Raw genomic sequence first — 19,447 nt, 5'->3', positions numbered from 1 at the left:
GTGTGGATGAGTATACCTGCAACCTGACAGGGTCTTGACTCATATATCTGTGGTTTGCTGTGTACAGTTCAGTGCAGGCAAAGCTGTCCTGTGGGAACGTTTGGTACGAACTGTGCGGATCAGTGTACCTGCGACGCTACAATGGCACAGTGCAGTCCTATAGACGGTTCCTGTCTCTGTCTTCCTGGTTTCTATGGACCCAACTGTGACCAACGTAAGTATATAGGCTAATCGCAATATTTTCTTATGCAATAACAAAAATATGTTTATGATACAGTGATTCCCGTTCTTAATTCCTAAAATTAACTTGAGTAAAACAGGTCTTGAGGGCGTCTCCAGCGTAAGTATAGGCTGCACACAATTTATTTTATATTTTATTGTATTAACAAACATACGTTTATGATACAGTGACTCCCACTCTTAATTCCTAACAAAATCTTAGAAAAAAAGTTTTTTGCTGCTGACAGTAAAATCTGTTTATTTGATTGGGAGAAAGAAACAAAAAAACAAACTGAAGACCAGAATCAAACAGTCTCCGAACCTGTTGATTTAGTTTTTGCAAGGCATCATAGTCATACAGTTAACACAATTTTTGTTCTTTGGCCGTAGATCTGACTACAGACGTTTTTGACAAGCATTTTTGCTTTAGTACAACCTGAGAAGTTTATCGAGTGTGGCAGCATGTTCCAAAAACACCAACGAAGTGAACTATTCGGGATGGGAGTTGTATTGTATTGTATTGTATTGTATTCCATTGCATTTTATTGTAGTGTATGTGTTGCAGCGTGCTTCAAAAACACATGCAGAATTAATTATTCCTAGAGGTGCAACTGTTTGGGGCATGGGAGCTGTTTTCTATTGTATTGCATTGTATTGTATTGCATTCCGTTGTGTTGTATTGTATTGCGCTGCCGCGCATTGTTTTGCGTTGCATTGCATTATATTGTATTGTATTGTATTGTGTTGTATAGCATTGTATTGTATAGCATTGTATTGTATTGTATTACGCTGTGTTGAATTTGTAATTGTTTTGCGTAGCGTTGCGTTGCATTGCATTGTATTGCATTTCATTCCAATGTATTGTATTGTGTGTGTTGCAGCGTGCTCTAACAACACGTACGGAGTGAACTGCTCACAGAGGTGCGACTGTTCTGGGCATGGGGGCTGTGACAATCAAGGAGTGTGTGACTGTGAGCCTGGCTATGGGGGCGACCACTGCCTGACACGTCAGTCCGTTACTCTTACCTTTCCTGTTTTATGTGTGTGTGTTTTATGCGATGGTGGTTGAGCTGATGTTCATGTGTAATATATCTTTTAACTTGTGTGCTATGTATTTCGAAATTCATGTATGATTTCCCAAAATTATAACTATTTAATTATAATTATATTCTATTTTTAATAACATTGGCTTTTGGGAAAAGCCCAATGTGTGCTTGTATCACCATGCGTCAACTGAAGGTAATGGTCGTTGATAACTTCTAATTTATGTACTTCTGCCTTTTTGTTATGTTTACTTTAAAAACATGCTCAGAATAAAAGAAATTAGGTAAAGCATGCTTCGCGGAAACGAGCGTGACCCATCTCGGTCGTCGTGTTTGGTTAGCCGAGACTATCTGAATGTAGTCTCGGTGATGACTGTTTTTTGGTGTTAATCTTTTAGCTTGATGCCAACAGATTGACTACATAGCGAATACTACATGGCTTGCTGTGTCGTACCAGATTTACACGAGTTGTTTTTTTAAATATTGAACTGCGAGTGAAAGCGAGCTGTTCACTATTTGAAAAAGCAACGAGTGTAAATCTGGTACGACACAGCAAGCCATGTAGTATTCTGTTTATCCTACATACTGTACTTACGTGTATTTTACTGAAAATGTCCTGCAGTCGAGGCAGATAAATTGAAGACGCTTGTTTTGGAACCTCGATTTCTTCTAAAGCCTCATGCAATCTATTACGTCAAAGCAAAGAAACGTCACTCTGAAAGTGTGGCGTGACGTGTTAGTTCTAAAGATTCATCGAGGGTAATTAGCGAGCGCAATTTTTGTTTCTATAATGACGTTTGTCTCGGTGACTTTGGCATCATAAGCAGTAGAAAAACAGGTCCCTGCCAGACTTGCTTGACATGACCTCATTTACATGATATACACACGTGTGATTTGAACGATTATTATCTCACGGGTATCTCTCTCACGTATCATGGGTAGGATAAAATTTTTTATATCGCTTCACGCGACTTAATTGTTTTTATGTACACCCACCCACCTGCATATTGTGACACACTAACCGGCCCCCGTATCGCAGTGGTTAGCACATCGGGCTGCGGGCTGGGAGGTCGTGGGTTCGAATCCCATCAGGGTCATGTGGGTCAGTTTTTCGGGCTACGGTCGGCTCCTACCCAGAGTGGAAGTGCTATGGTTTCTATGGGAAGGCTGGGATACACAGCTGAATGTCATTCACTTAACGAATGCGACTTTGAGGGTGCTCAAGTTCCGTTTACCTGACCAACACCGCAGGTGCGGCAGTTCTCGGGCCTTGTTGACGCCAGGATATATTATGACAGTAAGCGTAGAATGCTGCCCTGTCACGTAGTCTCAAACCAAATTGGAAATCCAAAGCATCATCATTTTAATCATCCTCATCTCATTAATCATCCAAAATATAAATTGTCCTTGCTCTTGTGGCCCTTCATGCCCGGAGCTCTCATGGTGACCTTGGTCTCAGTGTTCCTGTTCGATCCTTCCCTGAACAGTATAGTTCTGCTGTTAGTCTTCAACGTGTGACGTTCTGGGGGGTCGACGGAGGGACGTGGTGGCGGTCTGCTCTCTTAACAGTCAATGTCGTTAGTTGGGGGCATAATAGGTAGTGGGCTGCGTCTGTTAGCTCGGGACAGACACACTACTGAACACCGTCGAAGTGACTCAGCAGAAGTGCAGTGTCATCTTCCGAGGGTAGCCTACCGCAGCGACCGGACTACCCCCCCCCCCCCTCCCCTGGAGCATCTGTAAAATCGACAAGTCTGGCAGCGGAACAAAATTCAGATGTGGATGGAGTAGTGAATGCAGGGACGGGGTGGTGTGAGAGCACAACGGGACAAGGAACAAGTGTAAAGACGAGAATAAAAAAGGAAAAAAAAAAATTGTGACACACTGAGCAGTGTGATTGATTGTGAGTGATATGTGACTGTCACCAGAGTGTGAAGAAGACGCCAAGTGGGGCAAGAACTGCCGCTCTACCTGCGACTGCTCCGACCAGCACTGCGACTTCAGAGACGGCCTATGTCGCTGTGACCCAGGCAAGCAGGGCCGCCGCTGTGATCAGAGTAAGACAATTAACAGTAACTCTTTGTTATCCTGCAGTGGAACCCTATTTTAGGGATTTCTGTCTTAAGATTATCAACGTGACTTTTGTCTAGAGAATGTCAACAGGATTTCTGTCTTGAGAGTGTCAACATGATTTCTGTCTAGAGAGTGTCAACATGATTTCTGTCTTGAGAGTGTCAACATGATTTCTGTCATGAGAGTGTCAACATGATTTCTGTCTAGAGAGTGTCAACATGATTTCTGTCTTGAGAGTGTCAACATGATTTCTGTCATGAGAGTGTCAACATGATTTCTGTCATGAGAGTGTCAACATGATTTCTGTCTAGAGAGTGTCAACATGATTTCTGTCTAGAGAGTGTCAACATGGTTTCTGTCTTGAGGGTGTCAACATGATTTCTGTCTAGAGAGTGTCAACATGATTTCTGTCTAGAGAGTGACAACATGATTTGTCTTGAGGGTGTCAACATGATTTCTGTCTAGAGAGTGTCAACATGATTTCTGTCTTGAGAGTGTCAACATGATTTCTGTCTAGATAATGTCAACATGATTTCTGTCATGAGAGTGTCTTCATGATTTCTGTCTAGAGAATGTCAACATGATTTCTGTCTAGAGAGTGTCAACATGATTTCTGTCATGAGAGTGTCAACATGATTTTCGTGCAGGTTGTGACGCGGACCACTTCGGCTTCCAGTGCGCACAGCTGTGTGAGTGTAAGAATGGTGCTACCTGTGATCCGGAGACAGGGGAGTGTCACTGCCCCACCGGCATTGATGGCAGATACTGCAACCAGTGTAAGCAACTCTTATAGAGCCAATGTGTGATCGTCATTATCAGTTTAAGCCACTCCTTTGGTGTCCATGTCATTATAAATGTAAGCCACTCTTATAGCGTCCATGTGTGCTCATCATTATTAGTGTAAGCCACTCTTATAACGTCCATGTGTGCTAGTCATTATTAGTGTAAGCCACTCTTTTAACGTCAGTGTGTTTGTCATTCTGAGTGTAAGCCACTCTTAAAGCGTCAGTGGTTTGTCATTTTGAGTGTAAGCCACTCTTATAACGTCAGTGGTTTGTCATTATAAATGTAAGCCACTCTTATAGCGTCCATGTGTGCTCATCATTATTAGTGTAAGCCACTCTTATAACGTCAGTGGTTTGTCATTTTGAGTGTAAGCCACTCTTATAGCTTCCATGTGTGCTCATCATTATTAGTGTAATTAAGCCACTCTTATAACGTCAGTGGTTTGTCATTTTGAGTGTAAGCCACTCTTTTAACGTCAGTGTGTTTGTCATTCTGAGTGTAAGCCACTCTTATAACGTCAGTGGTTTGTCATTATAAATGTAAGCCACTCTTATAGCGTCCATGTGTGCTCATCATTATTAGTGTAAGCCACTCTTATAACGTCAGTGGTTTGTCATTTTGAGTGTAAGCCACTCTTATAACGTCAGTGGTTTGTCATTTTGAGTGTAAGCCACTCTTATAGCTTCCATGTGTGCTCATCATTATTAGTGTAATTAAGCCACTGTTATAACGTCAATGTGTGCTAGTCATTATTAGTGTAAACCACTCTTTTAACGTCAGTGTGTTTGCAGGCATGGTACTGAAGGAATGGCAGTTCCAGCTGAAATAAAGCCGGGGGTCCAGGGGGCCGCTTAGGCCCCCATGCGGGGTCAAGGGGCAGCGCCCCTTGTGGGGGTCAGGGGGCAAGGCCCCCTGAAGCTGACGACTTTTTACTAATTCAAATGTGTTTAGTGCCCTCTCCTTGAAGCTGAGAGGGATATAAGTGAAAGATAACAAGGCTTGAGTAAGAAAAAATAATAATCTCAAGTAAATGGGCGGATTTTTTTTTATTTTTTTATTTTTTTTTATTTTTGTTTTCGGCGGATTTCCGCCGATCGGCGGAAGAGTACCATGCCTGGTTTGTCATTCTGAGTGTAAGCCACTCTTAAAGCGTCCATGTGTGCTCGTCATTATCAATGTAAGCCACTCTTAAAGCGTCCATGTGTGCTCGTCATTATCAATGTAAGCCACTCTTAAAGCGTCCATGTGTGCTCATCATTATCAATGTAAGCCACTCTTAAAGCGTCCATGTGTGCTCGTCATTATCAATGTAAGCCACTCTTAAAGCGTCCATGTGTGCTCATCATTATCAGTGTAAGCCACTCTTAAAGCGTCCATGTGTGCTCATCATTATCAGTGTAAGCCACTCTTAAAGCGTCCATGTGTGCTAGTCATTATTAGGCCCCCCCCCAAAAAAATGTTGGTTTTGGGTAACGTGACCAAAAAAGATATTTTAATTCTATTTGTTTTAAATTTAGTCGATTTTAAAGGAGGTTACTTCCCGTAGTCTAGGTATGGTTCACAAAATGTGCCAAAGGATTTAGTTTTTTTGAAAGTCGGCGGGGAAAAATAGGGTCGGTTGGGTTACCCGAAACCAACATTTTGTGTGTGTTGGCTTTAGTGTAAGCCACTCTTATAGCATCCATGTATGCTCATCATTATTAGTGTAAGCCACTCTTATCAGCATCCATGTGTGCTCGCCATTGTGTCTTTAATAGATTAATTGTTAAGTAGTTAGTTGCTCTTTAATTTTGTTGTGGATCCTTTTATACAAATGTTGATTGCTACAAAGTTTAGGGCTCAGAATTTAATGTCCAGTGCTATCTTTGACTCATGATGCATTCACACACACACATGCACACATGCGTGTGCATGTGTGTTTGTGTGATGTATATTGCATTACCTGGACAAGTTGGTAGGTATCTGACAATAACAATGCTTATTTTTGATGATTGTAAGATAGTGTGACCATGCACTGTGCGTGTGTGCAGCCTGCCCGGTGGGAAAGTATGGTGTTGGCTGTGGTCAGTCATGTCCGTGTTCACCGGACACAGCGTGTGACCGCAAGACTGGTCAGTGTCAGTGTCAACCTGGCTTTAAGGGGCCCGCTTGCAACATCAGTAAGTCACTCACATCTGAAACATTTTCCTTGGCCTTGTTCCAGTCTCTGAATGCAGAGATGACATTTCTACATAAATTGACGATTCTCTGTAATTTTCCAGGACACATCTTAATTTGTGTGTTGTTTTTTTCTAGTCAAAATCGACTCATAAAAACAACTTTGCTCACTAGTAGTAATTTTACAATGTCACGTCTAAAATGCTTCTTTGTTTTAAAAAAAGTTTTTTAACAAATAAGAATAATTAAGAATTTTAAATGGAGGGGAGGCATATATTAAACATCTTCGTATCTAAGTACAACTTAAGTTGTACTAAGATGTTTAATATATGCCTTTCCTCAAGTTTAAACTTAAGAATGACTGACACCCGCCTGCAACTGGTCAACAATATAGTTCTCTCATGATTTGAAGGAGTAGAACGAGTTCTTAATGAATGATGCACATCATTTATTGTTTGCTGTTTGTTTTGGTTAACTCTCAAAAACAAGATATTTTATTTTTGAGACCTTAGAAAGTTGTCAAAATGGTGACGGTGACAGTGACATGATGTGATGACAGCTTGCCCGGATGGGACGTGGGATGTGAACTGTGCCATGAAGTGTTCCTCCACCTGTCACGCTGGCTGTCTGCCCGACACGGGTCAGTGCAAGTGTACCGCTGGCTCCTGTCCCCCTGGCTACTCCTGTCAACCCAGTGTGAGTACTTTTACGTTTTGACGTCGTCACGGAATTTTGGCGTAACTCATTCAAGACAGCTTTTCAGGAGAAGGCCAAAACTGATTATTTTTTATAATGAAATAGTGTTTATATTTGTACCTAGTATGGATAGAAAGATCAAAGAATGTTTTAATCATGTGTTGTCAATCATGTTTTAGAGAATATTTTTCATGAAAATTTACTTTGTCTAGATCTAAAGCACAAAAACATCAAAATCGCCAAGAATCGTGTTACTCCAAAATTCCATGACGATGTCGATATAGTAGATGGGTGTTACGGTGGGGGAGGGGGTGGAAGGTGGAAGAGGGAGGGGGGGGTGGGGGTGGGGGTGGGAGTGGTCTTCCCTTGAAGCACCTTTGTCAAAATCATGCCAGGCTAAGTTAGTTAGCCCATGTACACCCATATTTTGCAAGATGTACTTGCATACATTGTACGTTTGATGAAGTCTGTATTCCTACAGTAGTTTTAGGAAACAAGTCTTGGTATGACGTTACACTTACAGTACACACACTCAAGAACAAGAACAAATACTTCATTATCTGTCTTTACTAAACAGAAATGTGCCTTTCAGTCTGCCTCACAAACGATATTCTGGCTTTTCCAGCAATTAAGTTACAGTGTTTATTTTTGTTCTGTTCCAGGGTTTATGTGATACAGCTGCCGCTCTCACCTCTCCAAACACAGGCAAGATCTGAGCTACTTTTTGTGTTCTATCTGTTACGTATTTTACAACTGAAATTAAAATCTAGAAGCAGAGTCCTTAGATCTGAAATGGATTTGAGGATGAAAGTAGTTTGTTCATTTAAGAGCTTAATTCTTATTCTCTAAGGTGCCAGGAGATTGATTCCACATAACTCCCACTTGCTGTTGTTGTTTTCTATAATAAGGGCGCTTACTTCCCTTTATTTCTTAGATCTTGAAATCTTAGAAAGATTACCAGCAACTCATTTTTATTTTAAGACTAACATAACTAATCTTCACCACTCAACTGAAGGAAAAATTGTCTATTGCACACACACAGTGACACAGCTGATGTCCATGTAACTAATGGAAGGATGTATATAGTTTTCATTTTTTTATGTGGAGTTTAATTCTTTAGACAGATTAAGGTTCAGGTTCGGCACACCCATTCTCATTGTCTTTCTCAAATTACCAAACAGCTACACACCCACAAAAACAACAACAAACAACCTAAAAACCAAAAGGAACTGACCCCAAAACAAACAAACCCTTGCTTAGGAATCTGAAACTGCATGGTTTCAAATGCACCATCAGAAGCCCAGGTACTGATGAATAGTGATATAACCAAGCAAACATCCTTCTATCCAACCTTTCCAGCAATACTGAAGCTTATTCTTGTAAAAGGGCATATTTTTTTCGTAGGGAGGGCTTAAACCCAGTACACATCTTCAAGAGAAGTTCAAGACATAAACTTTGAACTTTTGAACAAGTATACTCATACAACACAATGCTTGTAATGTCTTATAAGCAAGTAGGGATAAAAGTTAAAAATGTTCAAAATCAGGACAAACTGCCTTGAGACCACAATATATGGTGGGTTTTTTCAAGTTTTCCAATTTGTACGTCCTTATAATGGCTTGATATATCAGGAAAAGGATCCTAAAATTTGTTTTTCTAATTCAGGAATTGCTGGTTTCTAAATGGGGAGCTTGCATCCATGAGAATAAACTTTTTTTCCTCTTTCATGCAGGAGGTGGACTTAGTGGTGGTCAGACGGCAGGAATTGTGGTGGGCTTTATTCTGGGCTTGGTAGTGGTTGGATTGGCCGTCTTCTTCTTCATGCACAAACGTAACACTGCCGTGGTCAACCGCCTCTTTGCCATCTTCAAGTCAGACACTGTAAGTGTTCTTTGCATAAGGTTTTCCATTATGAAATCAGTAAGACGCTGTAAGTGTTCTTTGCATAAGGTTTCTTTTCCATTATGAAATCAGTAAGACACTGTAAGTGTTTTTTGCGTCATGTTTTCCATCATGAAATCAGACGCTGTAAGTGTTCTTAGCATAAGATGTTTAAATCTTGAAGCTATGCTTCATGGTGCTTGTATTTTGATTCCTGTTAATTCCTTCTTGATCACCATAACAAGCAGTTATTTTGGTGCATTTTTCCCCAGAATGGATCTACTTCAAGTGATAGCAGCGTGCAGGGGTCAGACAACCCGCTGTATCATTCACAGAATCAAAAAGCGGAGCCATCCAGGGTTTCCTTTGAGCTTGACAACAGAGACAGCAGTAAATCGTAACAACCACTGAATGACATCGACAACGGAGACACTAGTAAAATAGGCAAATTCTGGAAATAACTTTGTCAGGGTTTTTACTAGCTATATATATGCGCGAGTTGTGTTCCTTGAAAGTGAGGCAAGCTGAGCAATATGGAAATACTCAGTACCTCTGATTGCCCTCTGTGTAAGATGTTACACTAAGTGCTAATAAACTGTGTGTATTTGTGTAAATATGTGTGCATGCATGAATATTTGTTTGATCGCAATCCTTTCATTCAATACAAAAGTGTATTTCAACGTGAGTTACAAAATGTTGTCACAGAAAAGTAAGTACGTGTATGTGTTTCATGTGCTCTTCTGATATCTGTGTTGTTTTTATTTGTGTGTGTGTGTGTGTGTGTGTGTGTGTGTGTGAGTGAGAGTGTATGTTTGTTTCTTTGTTGTTGTTGCCTTTTTACTATATTCTTATATGATGCCATTTCAATGTAAACTTGATGAATCACTTGAAATGATATAGAATTTGTAGCATGAAAGTCTGAAAGTTGTGCTCATTAATTTTCATCTGTCCAAAAAAGCAAATTGTTACAGCATTTCATTTCTTTGCTCTCTTCTCATTTATTGTTGCTTTGGATCAATAGTTTTCAACCAAAAGAACATACATGCTGTACTTTGCAGTGAATCCTTTCACTCTGTAAAATGATTTTTTGTGTGTGTTTTGAACAATGTCAAATTCAGCAGTGAACATGTGTAACCTTTTGTAAAATAAACATGGAAATATTCATGCCTGTAAAATTCAGTCAAAGAAAAAGGAAGAGACAGTAAAAAACAATGAGTGAAAAAGAAATTCATTGAGAAACTCGAGAGACATAGGAGCATGTAGGGTATGGAAACACCGCCTACACAAATTCAGAGTTACTAGTACCACAGGATGATTGGGCATTTTCCTTGGTTCAGACTTTTTGTGGTTTTTTTCCTTCCAGCATCTGCCTAGTGGAATGTATCATATGACTTAGCTGCTGGCTACCGGCATAACCACATGCACCCATGCTGAGAGAGTACATGAGAGAGAAAGAGAGAGAGACACACACAGGAAAAGCTGATGTGTGTGTATGAAAGAGAGAGAGAGAGAGAGAGAGAGAGAGAGAGAGAGAGAGAGAGAGAGAGAGGAAAAAACCCAAAGGTTTGTGGGTGTGTAAGAAAGAGAGAAAGAGACAAACAGGAAAAGCTGATGTGTGTGTATGAAAGAGAGAGAGAGCAAGAGAGAGAGACACACAGGTAAAAAGCAAAGTTGGGTCTGTGTGTGCACGCATGCGTGCCTGCATTTGCGTACAAGTGTGATAGAGAGTAAGAGTAACAAATAAGGAAAAAAATTCAACAAGAACACATTCATGTCATTAGATACATCAAAAACAAAAATTCAATGTGACTCAATCAGTCTTTACTTGGTACGTCACCACCCCCTGCTGGAACAAGCGAACGAATGGTCAGATCGTACACCACCCCCTCCACCTTCTGCACAGAGTACTTCAGCGAATCAAATCTCTTACGTAGCATGTCGTTCTTCAAGTTCAGCAGGCGGAATCCAGAATCCAGCTCTGACAGAAATTTGGACACTCTGACCGGCCGTCCTGGGTCCCCTGACACAACCGCGTTGACTGCAAACCGAGACTGCAAAGACCATCAAGGGAATTGTGAGTGTACTGAACAATAAAAAAAAAATAAAATAAAACACTTAAAAACATTCTCAAAAAACAAAAACACTTTATAACTTCTTCTTCATGTCTATATTGTCAGCCAGGACAGCCAGACAAATGATACTGTCGTCTCCAAGTTCTTACAACTTTATAAAAGTACCTACCCTATTTTGTACCTTGCCACCAGAAAATAATTTACTGCTGAAAAAAAGCTATACTTTTGCAAAGCTTGTTATAACTAACTAATCTGAACACATGGAACAGTACTGCACTCATTCTGATCAGCCAGCCTTGTTTCAGAATCAACTGGGTAACTTTTCACAAACTCGTGAGACACTGTGACAAAATACTGTAACCGCACTCCCCCCTTATATGACATTGCTGACACCTCAGAAAGGAGTCTCACAGTCACAACAAGAAAACAAACAAATTAATAAATAAATACAGAGCATGGGCACACACTGTCCCATGTATGTATACAACTCTCCTGTGTTCACTTTCAAGTGAATAACTATCGTTCTGATATCATTTTAAAGTGAAGCTAAAGAAACCTGGTATCGGCACTGCTGTGCATCTATGATCTCAATGGTATCAAGGCACGGGTCATAGCCCTTTGCCGCGACAAGGTTTGCCGATACCGGCACTTGTCTTGTCTAGACAGTGACGTCATTCATAGATGACGCCAATCATAAATGACGTTTGTCAAGGGAACTTATGCTTTCAAGTGTTGCTGCTTCCAGTGACAGGAAGGTATAGAGATTGATCATTGTATACACAAATTACACAAACGTCATCTTGTGAGGGACCAACAAATATTGAAACTCTCGGATGATTTTTGTGTGTGGTATCAACCTCGACCTACGGTCTCGGTTGATACCACAAAAAAATCATCCTCGAGTTTCAATATTTTTCGGTCCCTCACTCGATGACGTTGTGTAATCTCTATATCCATAACTGTAAATATCCCTGTAAAAGAGACAGGTTTACCAGTTCTGACGCCATGGTGAGCAGTCCCATGAGGAAATCATCCAGGTCAAGGTGAAAGCCATCCTCTCTCCCCGCTTTGACTGAAACACATTACATTCAATGTCAAGAGTCATTCTCCCACTCAACTGCGCCCAAAATCAATTTATAAATGCAGGCTAAAAGAATGATTCAAAAAAAGGTTTTTTTGGCATGCAACACTCACAAGAAAGTGACGCATAGCACTTATAACATGATTCAACAAACGAAGGGAAGTAAGCGCTGTAAAATGTCAGGAATGGGAGCTCGAGTAGAACTGACAAAGTCTACTTGGGGGAAGGTCTATTAAAAGTGGGGGGTGCACTTGAAGTCGAGACATTCCATAATTTGGACATGAACCATGGGCTTTTTCATGTTTGTTTGTTTATTTGTTGCTTAACGTCCAGCCGACTACGCAGAGCCATATCAGGACGAGGCTTTTTCATGCTATTTGACAGAAAAAGCATGATTTTCAGTGCATATCGGAGTGAAAATCCTATTCCTGATAAACAACTGTGAGTTATGAGGAGGAACCAGTGTTCTCGCACTTGAGAGATCAAGAAGAATTAAAATGAAGAAAAAAAAACCCAGGGCAGATAAGCAATGTCCTACCTCCTAACATGTCAGCTGTCTCTTTCTGTGATATGAGCCTGTCTTCTCTCAGGTAGACTTTGAGTGCTGCCAGGTACGCCATACGCTGAATCACGAATCGCCACATATCGTTGAATCTGAAAAATAAAATCACTCATTACCATGATAATAGGCACAGTGGAACTGATTGCAAATCAATGACTCTCGGTCAGTCAGTCGGGGCTAGCCCAGAGTTTATTTCTCTCTCTCCTACTACAGCCTATCTGAATGTGTGTGTTTATTGGTGTGGGCCCAAAAGCAGAGTATGTACGCGCACACTAGTGTATGCATGCTTGTGTTTTTAAGTGTGCGCGCGCATATGTGAGTATGTGTTTGTTTCTGTGTGTGCGCACATGTGTGTATGTGTCTGTAACAAAAATACATGTTAAGAGCCTATCGTTTGATATTTACAAGGCAAAATCATTCATAAAGAACAGTTCCAAGAAATGATTGAGGTTGTCGAAAAATGGGTACAGCTAGTACTGGATATAAACTATGCATTAGGTGGCACAGCGTTACCTATTGTTTATGCACCTTTTGACCTGTTGAAGAGATTTCTTTTGGGTCATTTTCAGATTTTTTTCGCTGATGGCACATTACATGTAAGTAAACGGAACCCTATTTGTGACATGCTTGAAAAACAGAGTTGAAAAAAAAAGAGGAAAAAACAAAACAAAGCTGAAACTAAACTAAAAGATGAAATTGAAGAACATGGACATTTAATTCTTACCTGTAATATTGGTTATCTGGAATCTTTTTTGCCAACTCGGAGAATTGCTCTTTTGCTTTTGCAAACTGCGGTTCAGACTTCTCACAGACTGACAATACTGTAACAAACAACACAACTGTTCAGTTTTAAATGTAATCTTCAATAAATAAAGAAACGATGAAATAAATGGTGTGTTAAGAGAACCAATCTAGTGCAGAGAGTCAATAAGAGACAAGGCTTTTGGCATTTATGAGTTGAGGAGGCTTTCATTGAAGGAAATCCTCAAAAATGAGGGGGATTTCAACCCCCAAACCTTACATGTAGTACATTTTACTAACTGTAAAAAACAAAAACAAACCACACAAGAAACCCAGCAATAGGTATGACACGACGGGCGCATTGGCTTGGTGGTAAGATGTCGGCCTCCTAATCGGGAGGTCGTGAGTTCGAATCCCGGTAGCTGCCGCCTGGTGGGTTAAGGGTGGAGATTTTTCCGATCTCCCAGGTCAACTTATGTGCAGACCTGCTAGTGACTTAACCCCCCTTCGTGTGTACACGCAAGCACAAGACCAAGTGCGCACGGAAAAGATCCTGTAATCCATGTCAGAGTTCGGTGGGTTATAGAAACACAAAAATACCCAGCATGCCTCCCCCGAAATCGGCGTATGCTGCCTGCATGGCGGGGTAAAAACGGTCATACACGTAAAAATCCACTCGTGCTAAAACATGAGTGAACGTGGGAGTTTCAGCCCATAAACGAAGAAGAAGAAGAAGAAGAAGGTATGACAGAAGAGAAACTTCGGCCTACATTACATGTCTACAATTTGTTTTGTTCTTGCCATGTTACTGTTTGTGTAACCACAACTATTCTTTGTTGGCCTAAGAAGAGAGAGCTTTACCGTGTTCTGTGGCAGCTGCCTGATGGATGGCTTGCATGATGGTCTGAATTTCTCGTGCTGTCTGTTCCACTTCCCGTACCACAGTACGAATTTCCTGCACATCACACCATGGATCATTCAAGCACACAGTTTTATTAAAGCTTTAGTATTAAATATTTCTGTCGGCTCATTTCAATGTTCATAGTAATAACTTAATCAGCTAAAGATTCAGGCAATTTTTTTTCTCTTAACAGGAATGCTTACAAAATTATATAGGCTCTAAAATTAAAACAATTTTCCCCCTCAAAAAATGAAAGCTATAAATAATCCAATGAAGTGCAGTATTAACTGGTAAAGAATACAATGCCCGGACAGTGTTGTTCCCAAGACTCGGCCATTTACACATTTCTTTTTGAGCTGACTCATTGTTTTGACACCGGAATTAAGTCTTTTGACTACTGTTTTCCTCAGACATTTTGGCCGATCTGACCTATTAATTGTCTTCTGTGTCTGGGAACAACACTGAACGCCTGTACAGTTCAGGCGCAGTCAAGTCCTGACTCCCTTATTTTTAAGGGAGTGAGAATTTGAGCCCCTGTCAGTCACTCCAGTACACGCGTTCGGAATGCACGATAAGCGTGTGCTTGATACGGTTAGTTAAACACTTCCCCTCGGCCTTTGGGAACTTGACACTGATAGCCGAAGGCGCAGCTCCTTTGCCCAGTCCATAAAACAAGAGGCACATACAATACACGCACAGGGGTAGAGGAGACGAAATAGATGAACAAGAATAATCAGATATGTAATAGTTTTACTGCATTATAACAAACATTTAGTGTTAATGCTGCTACTTTAAATTAAAGCCATGCTATTTTTGTTTAAACTGTGGCGTCATTTTCTGGTTTTGTTTTTGTATCCGGGGTTGTAAGAATTTACATGACAAATACAGGAATGTGATTATGCAGCCGAGTTGCAATGAGAAAGGCAACACAGATTCAGGCAGTTCGAGTTCATCATTAGAATTGTCTGCTGTTGGTCTTTGAGCAGTCGCTGTTATTCAGAATAGTCCGGCGCCTGTGGGTGGACATGAATTGCGAAAGCCGTTCCGAGAAGGGTATAAAAATGTCTATCAATTTTAAAAGGAATATAAAAAGGGAAAACACCAATCTACATACAAGTAAAGGCTGTAGTTATCTGTTTGTCGGGAAAAAGGTCAATGTATTAAATATTTTCCTTACACACTGGGTGTAAAAGAGAAATCATACAGCTCAGCAACTTTTCAGTAAATGCGGTACATGCAGATACACACACGAAATCAGCGGCAGCCTAAACAAAAAGCCGAATTTCGATCACAATTTTGAAGTTATAATTGAAAACAATGAGAGGTTGAAAGGAATAAGCTCTGTCTGAAAGAAATAATTATAAACTGCTCAGTTATTTTGCTTTTGTTGGCAAACATTTTCACACACTTATTGCAGAAATAGTGACACTCTCTGCATTAGCTTGTACTATTCCCATATTTGTTTTAATCCCGTAATCAATGTGTAAGCAATCAAAATTACTGCAGGCCTGAATATAATTATGTTATATGTTTTCTTGATCATTAACAGTATACTTTATTATAAGTCAAGAGCAACTATTAATTACTAGATACTCATGCAAAACATAGGGTTGTTTTATTCTTTACATCGCTAAGTTTTAATGCTTTGTTACTTTTTTTTTTTTAACAACATTTTGATTTCAATTGCGGCTCCTATTCATACAATTATGATTATAACTTGTCTTTCTGTTTTTATCTACCGCAGTCTTCTTTCGTTTCTCTGTTTTCTGTAAACTGTTTTTTTTATCGTGATGAACACTCATACAAACACGAAGTCAAAATCCCAGGCCTCGTTTGAGCCGTGACACATGGAAATCTGTACGGCAAACCTCTGCAGCCCTGCAGAGAGAAATTCTCTCCAGAGTCTGCGGAGTTGTGGCCGAGTGGTAACGCACTTGCGCTTGAAAGCGAGAGGTTGCGAGTTCGACCCTAGGTCAGGGCGTTAGCAATTTTCTCCCCCCTTTCCTAACCTAGGTGGTGGGTTCAAGTGCTAGTCTTTCGGATGAGACGAAAAACCGAGGTCCCTTCGTGTACACTACATTGGGGTGTGCACGTTAAAGATCCAACGATTGACAAAAGGGTCTTTCCTGGCAAAATTGTATAGGCATAGATAAAAATGTCCACCAAAATACCCGTGTGACTTGGAATAATAGGCCGTGAAAAGTAGGATATGCGCCGAAATGGCTGCGATCTGCTGGCCGATGTGAATGCGTGATGTATTGTGTAAAAAAATTCCATCTCACACGGCATAAATAAATCCCTGCGCCTTGAATATGTGCGCGATATATATTGCATAAAATAAAAATAAAATAAAATAAAAAAATATATATCCCTGCGCTTAGAACTGTACCCACGGAATACGCGCGATATAAGCCTCATATTGATTGATTGATTGATTGATTGAGTTGTCAGCGTTTTGAAACTTGATAGTCTGCTACCGACGGTGGGAAAGTTTCTTGACCGCAGCATGGCAGGTCAAAATAACACTGGGACTGAATTGGAGCTTAATTGATGCCGACATGGTTGCTGCACAAACAGCCAGCTAAACCACACCTCCTACTGGCACGTGCTATGACTGAGTCTGAACTGTGTACTATACTGTAGACCTAGCTAGCTCTGATTTCCTTCCACCTAAATCAGTAAATGAACTATGAAGCATGCATTATAATAATATTTGGTCGGTCAGAAGCTGTCAATGGCTGGAGTGTGGGTGAATGTCAACCTGTACAAATTGCATGTCACCGCCAGATGTCATACAGGTTTAACAAACATGCAGCTATCCGGAGGACATATGTCAGCCAGGGAGTCAGCCAAAATTAACTTCAGATTGAATGTTTCTCTGCCAATTTCAAGAGGTACAATTATCTTGAGGGAGAAAAGCATGCCTTTGTCAAGATCTTGCAACTGAAGCAGATTTGTGATGTAATTCGATCGATTTTACCCAAATTCGATTTATTCGAACAAGTCTGAGCGGTTGCGTCCCTTGGATAAGAAAATAAATATGTTAGTGAGCATCAGCAGGAATTTTTCTTCTAGGGGGAAGATCTCAAATGGAGGGGAAGAGTGGGGAATGATTAATGGCCTCCAAATGCGCAACTGACACCCACACCCTCGATCCAGCAAGTGTCTCGGGAACTGTTTAGATAAGCAGGAGTATGGTGGTATACTGGACCGAGAAAAAAGGGGAAGTTACTGTTTCGTTCACTTTGGTTGCTTCGTGTGCGAGAACTCAGTGTGTGTGTGTGTGTGTGTGTGTGTGTGTGTGTGTGTGTGCGTGAGTGTGTGTTTCAGTGCTTTTGTGTGTGTATTTGTGTGAGTCCATGTATGTTTGTATTTGTGTGTAACAATTGTATGCATTATTTTACACTGTTCTTAAAACTCATATTCCGAGCAGTTATAACTTTTGTCAATGTATCATGTTTTTATCCATCATGCTGCCCAGAAGGAACAGAAGGAAAAGTGTGACCCATGACTGTATTCAAGCAATTTTTATCCACCACAAATTAAACATCTGGGAAATAAGATTTTTGTAAACGAAAGTAAACAACCAAAGGGTATTTCTTTGGGCTTTATTAGCCTGTAAGGAGAGGTAAATCTTTTTTATTTGATTTATGACCTTCTGACCACCCCGCCCCAACCCATCCTTTTCACCCATTTATAATAAAGTGCAGCATAAAAAATATGGTCTCTTTAGCTACTACGATGATAATCAGAAAATGACGAAGAATAAGACGAAAATGTTTTTGGATCGTTTTATAAAAAAAGAAATTTAATTACAATTTTCTGATGTTTAATGACCAAACTCATCAATTAATTTTTTAGACTCCAAGCTGAAATACAATACCAAAGTGCGGCCTTCGTCGAAGATTGCTTGGCCAACATTTCAATCAATTTAATTGAAAAATGAGGGTGTGACAGTGCCGCCTCAACTTTTACAAAAAGCCGAATATGACGTCATCAAAGACATTTATGGAAAAAAAATGAAAAAAACGTCTGGGGATATAATTTCCAGGAGTTCTCATGTAAAGTTTCATGAAGATCGGTCCAGTAGTTTACTCTGAATCGCTCTACACACAGACAGACAGACAGACACACACACACACACGTACACACACACACACACACACATACACACACACACACATACATACATACATACACCACAACCCTCGTCTCGATTCCCCCCTCTAAGAAGAAAAACAAAAAACAGTCGATCCGATGCAATGTGCTAAGCAATGCAAAGAAAAATGTCACTCGGACAAAACAGTTACATTACAAACATTTCAACACTGCTTATGATATTAATTTAAACAAACTGTAAACACTTCAAAAATACATCAAAATTAATCCTTCTGTACAGTACGGACCACAGACGATCAAAAGCGAAAAGCTTATCCAGGAAAACAGAACACGTCCCGCAAACCATGGCCCATGCGAAGTCCCGCAAACCATGGCCCATGCGAAGCGCTCTCGCAGACTGAAATTGGAGACAGCCTGTAAATTAGCCTGTGGGCATAGGGAAGCTGGGTGTTGACATCTAATGATAACAGACTTGGAGGAAGTCGCTGTAGCACATAGCAGACATTCTTTCAAAACTGCGGCTTTAAGCTAATTTCAGTCAAAATACTATTTCTCATCACAAATTAGAATCCAAGGGGGGAATAGATGGTCAAAAGTTCGATCAGCAGCATTTTGGAGGGGTATTAAGTATTGGAGTCAGTATTAAGTTTGTGTGATATAAACAAAGCCGGCTGACGTCCTCCCTGTAGCTGCAAGTACAATAACATCACAATTCACATTCACAATTCACATAAAAAGCGATTTATCTGACAGAAAAATGTACACCCCAAACATGTCAGAAGCAGACCTCTTTAAGTTCATGGTCTGCGTCCAAGTACTGCTGAAAATCTGAAAATACGGCGGCAGTGGTCATCTTCAAGCGAAAGTGTAGATGTACCGATCTTATTTTCAGTTTTGAACAAGTCGCATGCGTTTGTTTTTGCCCGCAAAAGATTTGCAAACAGGCTGGCCTCCCTTGATTAGGGAACTTTTCTGTTCTTTTCTTTCAAAGAGCAATCAAAAAGGTTGTCTGTTTGTGTACTTTAAATTTTAATATTTTTGAGACAAAGAAAAACAAATCAGAGAATATGCACATAATACTAATTCTCATAGACCTTCATTTGTAGTTGGAGTACG

At 40.3% G+C, this 19,447-nt stretch overlaps 2 protein-coding genes across 2 annotated transcripts in view; one reads left to right on the top strand and one right to left on the bottom strand.

The window, feature by feature from the left end:
* Positions 1–10,017, top strand: part of LOC138946595 (uncharacterized) — a 63,334-nt gene extending 53,317 nt beyond the window's left edge. Inside the window, exons 41-49 of the mRNA XM_070318040.1 lie at positions 68–214; positions 1,101–1,226; positions 3,191–3,319; positions 3,983–4,111; positions 6,152–6,280; positions 6,838–6,974; positions 7,637–7,679; positions 8,707–8,855; positions 9,128–10,017. Of these exons, the coding sequence (XP_070174141.1) occupies positions 68–214; positions 1,101–1,226; positions 3,191–3,319; positions 3,983–4,111; positions 6,152–6,280; positions 6,838–6,974; positions 7,637–7,679; positions 8,707–8,855; positions 9,128–9,256 (1,118 nt within the window). The 3' untranslated portion in view covers positions 9,257–10,017. The remainder of the gene's footprint in view (positions 1–67; positions 215–1,100; positions 1,227–3,190; positions 3,320–3,982; positions 4,112–6,151; positions 6,281–6,837; positions 6,975–7,636; positions 7,680–8,706; positions 8,856–9,127) is intronic.
* Positions 10,018–10,654: 637 nt separating this feature from the next.
* On the bottom strand, positions 10,655–19,296 carry LOC138947703 (translin-like). The gene is made up of 6 exons (XM_070319235.1): positions 19,119–19,296; positions 14,173–14,266; positions 13,295–13,391; positions 12,547–12,662; positions 11,920–11,999; positions 10,655–10,906 (listed from the first exon to the last, which is right to left on the bottom strand). The coding sequence occupies exons 1-6, from the start codon at positions 19,182–19,184 to the stop codon at positions 10,670–10,672; spliced, it is 690 nt and encodes a 229-aa protein (XP_070175336.1). The 5' UTR covers positions 19,185–19,296; the 3' UTR covers positions 10,655–10,669.
* Positions 19,297–19,447: the final 151 nt, after the last annotated feature.

This window comes from Littorina saxatilis, linkage group LG14 (assembly GCF_037325665.1).
Source record: "Littorina saxatilis isolate snail1 linkage group LG14, US_GU_Lsax_2.0, whole genome shotgun sequence".
NCBI lineage: Eukaryota > Metazoa > Mollusca > Gastropoda > Littorinimorpha > Littorinidae > Littorina > Littorina saxatilis.
This window is presented reverse-complemented; position numbering and strand designations above follow the sequence as displayed.

What these genes read in the sequence shown, in the direction of transcription:
- LOC138947703 (XM_070319235.1), bottom strand. Translation starts at nt 19,184, where the DNA reads ATGACCACTGCCGCCGTATTTTCAGATTTTCAGCAGTACTTGGACGCA. An exon ending in CAGACCATGAACTTAAAGAG is followed by an intron (nt 14,267 to 19,118) that starts GTCTGCTTCTGA and finishes TGTGATGTGCAG; the next exon opens with GAAATTCGTACTGTGGTACG. An exon ending in CCAGATAACCAATATTACAG is followed by an intron (nt 12,663 to 13,294) that starts GTAAGAATTAAA and finishes TTTATTTTTCAG; the next exon opens with ATTCAACGATATGTGGCGAT.